This window comes from Canis lupus, chromosome 8 (assembly GCF_048164855.1).
Source record: "Canis lupus baileyi chromosome 8, mCanLup2.hap1, whole genome shotgun sequence".
Taxonomy (NCBI): domain Eukaryota; kingdom Metazoa; phylum Chordata; class Mammalia; order Carnivora; family Canidae; genus Canis; species Canis lupus.
Window position 1 is genome coordinate 77,105,550 of NC_132845.1, and position 11,425 is coordinate 77,116,974.

An 11,425-nucleotide genomic window follows, 5' to 3' on the forward strand; every position below is an offset into this window, starting at 1 on the left:
AGGCACTGTGCTAAGACTGTTTATACATACTGATGGATTGGTGTACTTCATATTCCCAATAATCCTGGGTTAGACACTACTGTTACCCTCATTTTATGAAGTGGAAACTGAGAAGAGAGACCAAATTATGCAGCCAAGAATTCAATCCAGGTACTCTTGCTTTAATGACTGTGATCTTTACTCTTAGCATAATGCACAAGCAGAAGTAAATTAAACTTTTAAAAGCAGAAGAATTGATTATACTCCACTTTTAATTCTTATTTTGTCATGGATCTTCCATGATTTTACTTCTCAAAAACAATGATTCTCTTTGAAAAGGCCAATTATCACACAAGAGGACAACAGCATCTTGACATTCCCCTAAATTACAGATGCTTTATAACAAAAGAAACTGTAGTTTATAATCTAATGGTTTAAAAGAATTTTTTGGCAAAAGAATGTTTTTCCAAATGAAATTTTATGTGAATCTATACTGAAAAACAGATTAAAACAGTATTTCATTCTATCAGTATATTTTAAAAGCTCAAGTTTATAACATTTACAATGAAGGTCTTTTGATTAACACAAACTTTATTTAAGTTATGGATAATTGGGGGCGGTCAGACTTGTTCTGTTCTGATTGCACAGTATCAAGAAAAACCTGATCCAAAGAGATTAGCAGTTGCAAATGCTAATCTTTTTTTAATAGTACATTAATGCTCTAAGGCTTTTATTGTACCTGTCCAAAAGTCTAAGTAGAAGAACATTTCTAAGTTAAATCTCTAAGAATAAATTGTATAATCAAGACATCAGTATATTATGCATAAGGCAGTCACATGTTATACCATAAAGCAATGAGAGTTCTATAGTAGTGAATTTGCTGATATAATTTTACAAGAGCAAACAAGCACTAGCCTGAATTTTTTAAATACCAATATAAAGCTATAATCCTAATCAGTAGTCTTCTTAAAAATTCAAGTATCTACACACAGAAAGCAATCCTGAGTGTTGGCATTATGGATATTTTTATTTTTTTCCTTTTGCTTATTTTCCCTCAAATATTCTAAATAATTGCTTTTTTACTTTTTATCTTAAAATAACTATAAATCACAAGAATTTGCAAAAAAAAAAAAAAAAAAATGCACAGGATGGTCCCTAACACACTTCACCAAACCTCCCTTGCATAACTAGAGTACAATACCACAACCAAGAAACTAACCTTAGTACAATCTAGAGTTTACTGAGACTTCACCAGTTTGCAATTTTATTAGTTGTAGCTTCAGTGTAACCACAATTAAAATACAGAATATTCCTTCCCCACAAGGCTCCCTTATGCTACCTTCCTTAACCAAGCCACCCTTTCCCCAATTCTGAACTTTCTGGCAACTACTAATCTGTTCTCCATCACTATAATTTTGTTATTTCAATAATGTTATATAAATGGATTCATATAGTGTGTAACCTTTAAAGACTGGCACTTTTTTTTCATCTAGCATAACACCATTGAGATAACCTGGTGGTATAAATCAGTGGTCTCTACTGATTTAGCATGTTATACATTTGAAAATATATACATGCTTATAAATGTTTTAAAGTTTAACATGTTAAAATGTGAATCAAATGCTTATGAAATCCCTGCTGCACTGCCACAGAACTAGGAGTTGGGGGGAATGAATTTTGGAAACTGAACATCTAATACCTGTCTAGTACAACTGAATATAAATACTACAGAGAAGAGAAACCCCAGGATCAGTGTGTATAAGTCTTGTCCATGTTTACAAGAGCATGTGGTTTACAAGAATGCCTGGTTTTGCATTTTTCTGGACAAGCTCTAGATTCCAGTCCTTTCTCCACCCAAGTGGGTCTATCATTCAAATAGGACCACTTGCTATTCCTTCAAATGGCCACCATCTTCTGCTTTTCTTCTTGCTGTTCCCTGGAGTCTTCCACATCATCAAGGAAATGAATCCCTCTTAAATTCTACTTCTGTATCGTAGTTTAGCCAGCACCACACCCCAAGTCCAATTCTTCTGATTCTATGTACAGTGGATCCATGACTCAACACCTCTCTCGGAAAGAGCTTCCCCACCCTAGTACAAATTCAAACCAATTTCCCCTCCCACCCCAGGTGCCTAGATGCCCTTATCTTCCTTCTCTTAGCAATTCTGCTAAGTCTTCCTGATAGCTCACCCCTCTGCATGCCTGTTCACTAACTAGGTGAGACAAATGCCTTGTCTTCACAAGTTTAGGCTTCGAAAGCAAATACTCCAGAAACTTCTTGAATACCACGCCTTCATAATAATGTCCTTGCTTTTCCAAAAATTGCTCTAAACAAGTAAAAGCTATAATGCAAAATCTAGGCATTTTTTGGCATACAGATGTTAAAAAAAAGGCACCAATGTTTGCATAGTTTTAAATATTTGGCTAATATAGGTATCACTTGATCAATATCATATCTAAATGGAATTCAAAGTAGTAGCAAAGAGCTTGGACTTTTGAGACAGGTTGCTTGGGTTAGAATCAGGCTTCTGCCACCGTACTATCTAAATCAACTTTCAGTTACGTTCTGTGTGCCTCAGTTTTCTCATCTGTAAAATGGTGATAAAAGCACCTCATAGGGGCAGCCCGGGTGGCTCAGTGGTTTAGCACCGCCTTCGGCCCAGGGCCTGATCCTGGAGACCCAGGATCGAGTCCCACGTCGGGCTCCCTGCATGGAGCCGAGCCTGCTTCTCCCTCTGCCTGTGTGTCTGCCTCTCGCTCTCTCTCTGTATCTCATAAATAAATAAATAAAATCTTAAAAAAAAAAAGCACCTCATAGGACTGTTATGAGAATTAAATTAGTAAAGCATTTAGAACACTGCTTTGCACACAGTAAACATTATCTTACATATTAACAGTTATCTCTAACACATGGCAGTCCAGTTACTCTTCGTAATGTATTCTTTCCTCTTATACTCTAAGTTCATACTGCTTCTGAAATTTCCAGACCAAGAAACAATAACATAAGAACCAATATTTTATTAGTCAAAACTAACTTCTAGAACAAATTTTCTTTTACATACTAGCAGTTATTAACATTGCACCAAGTACGAATATAAGCACTTAAATACATATGGTGATGGAAAGAATGCTAGCAAAAAGTAGGGTATAGATCAGAATGTATAACATGATAACTTTGTTTAAAAATGGGAAGAAAAATATGGTCATATTTATGCTTGTATATGCATAAAATGGCTCTGGAAAGTTTCACAGCTGCTTACGGAGAGGGAGAACTTCAAGTCAGAGTGAAGGGGTATGAAAAAGACTATTCACCATGTTTGCTTTAGTATCTTTGAATGTGAAGCATTATCTATACAAGAATTCAACTGAAGGGGCGGCTAGGTGGCTCAGCGGTTGAGCATCTGCCTTTGGCTCAGGTCATGATCCTGGGGGTCCAGGGATTAAATCCCACGTCAGGCTCCCTATGGGGAGCCTGTTTCTCCCTCTGCCTGCATCTCTACCTCTCTCTCTGTATCTCTCATGAACAAATGAACAAATAAATAAAATCTTAAAAAAAAAAAAAAGAGGGATGCCTGGGTGGCTCAGTGGTTGAGCGTGTGCCTCTGCCTTTGTCTCGGGACGAGATCCCAGGGTCCTGGGATGGAGTCCCGCATTGGGTTCCCTACGGAGAGCCTGCTTCTCCCTCTGCCTATGTCTCTGCCTCTCTTTGTGTCTCTCTCATGAATAAATAAAATCTTAAAAAAAAAAATTCAACTGAAAAGAATGGGGGGGGGCAGTCCTTAAATAAGTACTTTGGAAGCTAGGCTTCTAGTCCCCATTTGCCATTAATTGTTACCTTGGGCAAGCTGTTTAACCTCTGAGTCTAGGTGGACAAAGCAAGGGGCAGCAAAGACTTCTAGGTTCTATTCTAAAAATGTAAGATCTCAGGGTACCTGGCTGGCTCAGTTGGGGTCATGAGTTTAAGCCCCATGTTGAGCAATAGAGCTTACTTTAAAAAAAGAAAAAAAGGGATGCCTGGGTGGCACAGTGCTTAAGCATCTGCCTTTGGCTCAGGTCATGATTTTGGGGTTCCAGGGTCAAGTCCCATATCGGGCTCCTCGTACGGAGCCTGTTTCTCCTTCTGCCTATGTCTCTGCCTCTCTCTCTGTGTCTCTCATGAATAAATAAATAAGATCTTAAAAAAATAATTAAAAAAAGATCTTAAAAAAATAGATCTCAATAAAAGAGGTAGTAAGTAGATGGCACTACTCCTTTTTTTAAGCCATGAGAGGTACTAGTTCAACATTTTGCAAAAGAAGGCAACTTTTTGAGGAATTGATAGTTTTCAAACGCTATTTTAAAAATGTAGAATTGTCAAGCCTATTAATCTTTAAGGATCACTTGTGCTAATCTTAACATAAAAATCCTTTTTAGAAGGGGACCTGGGGCACCTAAGTGGCTCAGTGGTTGAGCGTCTGCCTTTGGCTCAGGTCGTGATCCCAGGGTCCTGGGATCAAGTCCCACATCAGGTTTCCTGAGGGGAGCCTGCTTCTCCCTCTGCCTATGTCTCTGCTTCTGTGTGTCTCTTATGAATAAATAAATTTATTTTAAAAAGAGGGGGTCTAATGTAACTTGCAGAAAATACCTATCAAGAATACTTTGCACATGGACGCCTGGGGGGCTCAGTGTTTTAGAGTCTGCCTGCAGCTCAGGGCATGATCCCAGAGTCCTGAGTCGTACTCCACATTGGGCTCCTTGCAGGGAGCCTGCTTATCCCTCTACCTCCCTCATAAATTATGTATTTTAAAAAATACATAAATGACTATAACTAAAACAAAAAACTTATACTACTTAGAGGCATTTATTATCAGAGACTGCAAAAAAAGGTGATACCTCCAATCAATGATAATAGCTATAACTAAGTATATAATTTATTCCAGGTATCATCCAGGTATTTATTCTTTATATCATGATTAATCTCACTATTCATCTGGCAAAGTAGGTATTAACAGCCCCATTTAACACAAAAAGCAACTGAGGCTCCGTGAAGATAAGTGACTTGCTTGAGACCACAGCCTAACAAGTAGCAGAGGTAGGAGCCCACCCAGAATCTTTGGATCTGAGCTCTGTACCAGATGAGGGTTATTTAATGTTGACTGGGAAACTGATGCAGCTTTGCAACAGACTATTTACTGATTTATATAAAAATGAGGAAAAATAAGGAGAAGAAAGAAAATCTTTTGGGATCCCTGGGTGGCGCAGCGGTTTGGCGCCTGCCTTTGGCCCAGGGCGCGATTCTGGAGACCCAGGATCGAGTCCCACATCGGGCTCCCGGTGCATGGAGCCTGCTTCTCCCTCTGCCTGTGTCTCTGCCTCTCTCTCTCTCTCTGTGACTATCATAAAAATAAATAAATAAATAAATAAATTAATTAATTAATTAATTAATTAAAAAAAAGAAAATCTTTTAATAAAGCTAGTTGATTCTTCTATTCTGAAATTCTGTCTACAAATTGAGTTAAAATATCCTTTCTTTAAATGAAATGATGGTGAAAGTAGCTAGTGATGTGAGTTACTGTTGCTGTTTTTATTGGCTAGACCTGGCCAAAAAAAAAAACACAACAAACAAACAGAAAAACTGGCAACTCCACTGCACCCTCCCAATTTGGGTGGGGGTGGGGGTGGATTCCTTTTGAAATCCAAAGTCTGGGGGAAACCTGGCTGGCTCAATCAGTGGAACATGTGACTCTTGATCTCTGGGTTGTGAGTTTGAGCCCCACACTGGGTGCAGAAATTACTTAAAAGTAAAATTCAAAAAAAAAAAGGAAAGGAAAGAAATCCAAAGTCTGGGAATTACTCCCTTAGAGAGTTGGCTCCCAAAATACTTGAGGACTTTACACACACACATCCTTCAAGATTCTCTCATTAATCTCTATTCTATTTGGATCAAGAGAGTTAAGGATTGAGAAATGCAAATAAAGTGGGTTTTAGCAATCCAAAGTCACATGAGTTAACAGTGGGTTCTGGTAGAGGACTCTCCTCAGGATTCTTTAAATCACATAATTTTTCTTATCCTTTATCTGCAATTCTACTCCCTCTAACCTGGGCTCAGACTTTCTTTTCCTAAAATAGTCATATTTTTTAATACTTCTGCTAAGTAACAACAATACTGAAGTCAAATAAAAAGAATTACTTGAGGTCTCCAATAATGTGATTTTATTTAAAGCCATTCTGACAAAACAAAAACTTTTAATGATGTTTATTCTCCCTATTCCAAAAAAAAAAACTGGTCTATAAATCGGACTCAAGCCATTTTAATTTCCAAATTTCTGAACCTCCATTAAATATATATATACATACACACACACACATATATATGGCATATACATATATGTAGTTTTGCAAGTAGTCTATAAACAGGCTGATCAAACTGAATAAATGTCTTGAAAATAATTTTATGGAAAATAAACTTTATTTATGGAAAATAAACTCCTTTTGTTAGCCATGTCTTTTTTTTTTTTATTTTTATTTTTATTTTTATTTTTTTTTGTTAGCCATGTCTTATTTCTTACCTATCCTCCTTTAGAGAACACTGGATTTAAAATATTTTGTGTACACAGCTACACAATTAAACATTAGTTCCAATCACAACATATTAAATTCACATTTAAAACTATAAAGAAAAAAAACTATAAAGAGGGGTGTCTGGGTGGCTTAGTGGGTTAAGCATCTACCTTCTGCTCAGGTCAGGATCCCAGGGTCTTGGGATTGAGCCCCACATCAGGCTCCCCCTCAGCAGAAAGCCTACTACTCCCTCTCTCTCTACCTGCCACCCCTCCTGCTTGTGCTCTGTCAAATAAATAAATAAAATCTTAAAAAAAAAACCCTATGATGAGATCCACTTATTTTTAGTCTTACTTATATACTTATATATACTTACTATACATATATACTCAATATTCTACTTGATGTTATTTATTTTATGGTGCTTTACTAAAAATTTAAAAAAGAGGGACTACTGGGTGGCTCAGTGGTTGAGCGTCTGCGGGATCAAGTCCCATATCGGCCTCCCGGCAGAGAGCCTGCTTCTCCCTCTGCCTATGTTTCTGCCTCTGTGTGTGTGTGTGTGTGTGTCTCTCATGAATAAATAAATAAATAAAATCTTTAAAAAAATTTTTTTAGAAGGGCACAAAAACATGGATCTTAAAGGATATGTGAAAATATTTATAGTCTATACTTATTGCATGATTCAAAAACACTCCTTTTTAAAGGAAAGTCAATTTTAAAAATTTAATCATACAGTTTGAATAACATAAAGCACTCTTTCCATGCCCACAAGTTAAAAGGTCCAGTTTAATTTATTATAGGCTACAACATTTGCAAATCTAAAATTGGTGATAAATCTGCCTAAACTGCATACTAATCTAGTATCAAAAGTTATTATTTCCTTTTCTTAAAAATCACTTGAAATCTACTGCTGGATGGACTCTTCACTACATATTCATTCAAGTAACTTTGGGTGCGAGGAACTTTTAAGTATAAAAGTCCTTTCCATTGGAAGTGAAATAAACATACAAATGTTTGCATAAAATACACTCTGTGGTTCTCAAAGGGATGCTGAATCTATTAAGTCTACTGACTTTCAAAATACCCAACCAAAAATGTGAGCTTTCTGTCACATTGATAGATTGTAACTGTTAACTAATATCTACATTTTAAACATGTGTTTAATGTAGCAATAATGATGACTATTTTCCCACTAAAGCACAGGATTTTGGTTTAAGGGCAAATGAGACAGAACCCTCTAAGTGGAAAGAAAAAGATTGGCAACCTGAAGTTTGTAAACAATAACAAGACAAACTCCAATGCTTGCTTGTTCATGTAATCACCAATATGTAGGTCAAAATAAACTAGTGAGCTATACATTACCGTCTACCTAGCAATTTACAGATCAACGGGGGGGGGGGGGGAACTGCTTGAATATAACTACTGTTAAGAAATGCAACATATTAAGCATGTCTCTATAAAAATTGCAACCTATCAATTTTGAAGTCATTTATTTTACGTTTGCTACTTTTAATGAACTCTCCTCTTAAAAAAAAAAAAAAGCAGCCACTTCAGGATGTAAATTCCTCTTCTTTTCCAAACTAACTTGCCTAGGAAAACCTAGTGCAGAAAACAGAATGTGACAGATAAATCACTAGAACATTTTTAAAAACTTGAAGCTATCAGTAAAACAAACCAATCCCTCTACTTAGGCAAGGTGTGTATTTTTAATCTTCTATGAGTTTCCCATTACATTAATCTACAATGTTTAAAAGTCTACCTAATGCCCCTCTATTGACTACACTTGACATACCCCTCTATTTTAGGTAAAGAAAGCTTTAACTAGACCCAAAGTCAGGCCAATTCCCCCTCTTGGGCGCACGGAAATAAACGAGGGGGAATCCAAGAAATCAGATATGTTAAGTGCCGGTATCTTCTTCCAGAGTAGGGTCAAATTCGTGTCTGTCTGCAAATGTCACCGTCTCAAGAAGTCTGCAAATTCTCCTTAGCGCTGAGTACAAAGAGGCCTGACCACAGAAACACCTGTCCTAGCAGCGGGGAGACGGTGGGAAGGCAAGCCCCGAGCCCACGCCGGCCGCACAGCCTCGGGCTGCAACCAGCCGGCACGAGCGGCGGACGGTGACCTCGCGGCTCCCCCGCGCAGGGTCCCACACTCCCGACCCAGCTCCGCCCGCCACAACTGGGAAATCTGTCCAGCCGGCCGGGACCCACCCTCGGCGAGCCCTGGCGCTCCTTCCCGGCCGGCCCCAGCCTGCCCAAGTGCTCCCGGCGCGCTCCGGCCTCCCGGCTGCCTCCGCCACCTCATCCGTCCTCGCCGTCTCGCCGCCCCGCCACCGCCACCCCCGCGGCCCTCCCGCGGGCCGCAGCCCCCCGCCCCGGCCACCTCGCAGCGCCGTCGGTCCCCCCGCGGCCCGGTCCCCGCCACCCCCCAGGCCCGAGCTCCCGCCGCGCGCTCCCCACCCCCAGCCTCCGCCCTCCCCGCGCTCGGCCGCTCCCGGCCCGCTCCCCCCGCCGGGCTACCTGGAGGCCAGGGCGGCGGAGCACTTCACCCAGGGCCCCAGGTCGCAGAGGGCCCGGTGCTCGGGGTCCCGCTCCTTCTCCCGCTCCACGTGGTAGGCGTAGATGGAGAGCAGGATCCCGGCGGCGCACACTGCGTACCGGGCCACCCGCTCCCACCGCGGCACCGACACTCTCAGCAGGACGGGCGCCGCCATCTTCCCCCCGCCGCCGCCGCCGCCGCCGCCGCCTTCGCCGCCGCCGCCTCCCTCCGCCTCCACCTCAGCCGCCGCCGCCCGTCGGGGCCCGACCCAGCCGCCGCCGCCGCCGCCGCCGCCTCCGCCGCCGCCGCCACCGCCGCCGCCGCCGCCGCGCCCCATTGGCTCTACCGCCTCCTCTGGGCCCCGCCCCCACAGGCCCGCGGCCCAACCGCCCCGAAAGGAGAGGGCCCGGCGGGGCGGAGAAGGCGCGCGCGGGCGCGGAGGGAGGGGCGGGGCGCGCAACCGTCGGGAGGCCGGCCCGGCAGGCGGAGACTGAGGCGGCGCGGCGCGCGCGGCGGGCAGGACCGAGGGGGCGGGGCCGGGAGGGGGCGGGGCCGGGAGGGGGCGGGGCCGGGGCGGGGCGGGGCTTGAGGGGCGAAAGGGGCAGGGGGCACTGAAGAATAAATTCCAAAGACACCAGCCTGCGGGACTGAGGGAGCCCTCGGCCCCTCCCCCCGGGGAGGGGTGATCATCAATTGCCAGCGTATTTTCCTTTCCTGTCATTATTATTTGATATTTTTTGACCCAATCCAAATTATCCCTGGCCAATGCCCAGAGCTCCAGAGCCATGCTTCCATTACCTGTTGTTCCCCACCAAGCACCTTCGTGTTCAACAGGTGCAAACTTAAATATCTTTAAAAATTATTTATGAAAAAACCAAAAATTTTATTATGAATGCTTTGCTTCTCTGTAAGGTGAATTTGAGATGGCTTAACATAATGTAGTATAGAAAAATGTGAAAATGAACTGAAAAACCAGGACAAAGGAAAAAAGTCAGAATAAAGGGAAACACCAGGAGTAAGAACACAGATAAGCAGGTCATAAGGCCTTGCATAATTATTAAAACTGAACCATAAATTTGCCTCTGAGCTTCCTGCTGGTCACAATTAAAAAGAATATACATGTGTGTGATTGTCACTGTCCTTAAGAAAAAAGAAACATTCTTGGAGGTGGCCAGTTTTTCCCCTGGTTGCATCTCTCAAAGAGATTTCAGGAGCTTTATTTAGTGATTTTGAGTGATAAGCAATGTGCTTGTATTATCTATTGTTGGAAAACAGATTACCCCAACTTTAGCAGCTTAAAACAAAAGTCCCTTATTTTCTCACAATTTCTGTGGGTCAGGGATGTGGGTGCCCTTTTGCTGGGTCCTCTGGTTCAGGGTCCCTCACAAAGCTGCATTCAACTTGTCAGCCAGGGCTGCAGGCATCTCAAGGCATAGAATCCTCTTTCAGTCTCACTCAAACACCATTGTCAGGCCTCAGGTCCTTCATTAGTTCCAGCCACTTGTACCTTTTCTATAAGAAGCTGCTATCTTCCCCTGGGGCAAGGAATAGGAGAGAGAAATGGAAGTCTTTGTTGTAAGCTCATCTCAGAATAGACAGCCACTCACTTTTACTCCTTCTGTTACTTAGAAGCTAGTCCCCAACCTAACTGTCCATCAAGGATGAACAGATAAAGAGGTGCCTGGGGGTTCAGTCGCTTGAGCAACCAGCTCTTGGTTTCAGCTCAGGTCATGATATCACGGGCTGTGGAGTGGAACCATGCAATGAGGTCCCTGCTCAGTGGGTACCCTGCCTGCCACAATGGAGCCCCACCAGCATCCAGCCCCCCAATAAGCTCCGTGCTCAGCCGGGGAGTCTGCTTGAAGATTCTCTCCTTCTGCCCCTCCCTCTGCACTCTCTCTCTCTCTCAAATAAATAAATGAACTTTTTAAAAAGAATGAATGGTTAAAGAAAATGTGGTATTGTACAAACAATGGAATATTATTCAACCATAAAAATGAAGGAGATCCTATCATTTGAGACAATGTTGATGAATCCTAAGAACATTACAGTGAGTAAAATAAGTCAGCAGAAAAAGACAAATACTATACAATCTCACTTGTATGTGGAATCTGAAGAAGCCAAACTCAGAAACAGAGTAGACTGGTGATTGGCAGGGGCTGGAGAGTGGGGGAAATGGGGAGAATTTGGTCGAAGGGTACAAACTTCCAATTATAAAATGAATCAGTTCTGGAGATCGAAGGTACAACATGGTGAATGTAGTTAATACCATATTATATATTTGAAAGTTGCTGGGAGAGTAAATCTTAAACGTTCTCACCACGTACTCACACAAAAGGTATGAGGTGATGGATGTGTTAACTA

At 42.1% G+C, this 11,425-nt stretch overlaps 1 protein-coding gene across 1 annotated transcript in view; it reads right to left on the minus strand.

Moving 5' to 3' along the window:
- The window catches only part of VKORC1L1 (vitamin K epoxide reductase complex subunit 1 like 1), a 67,150-nt gene extending 57,843 nt beyond the window's left edge, over window positions 1-9,307 (minus strand). The window contains exon 1 of the mRNA XM_072837620.1: window positions 9,043-9,307. Coding sequence (XP_072693721.1) covers window positions 9,043-9,236 — 194 coding nt within the window. The 5' untranslated portion in view covers window positions 9,237-9,307. The remainder of the gene's footprint in view (window positions 1-9,042) is intronic.
- Between the last annotated feature and the right edge of the window lie 2,118 nt (window positions 9,308-11,425).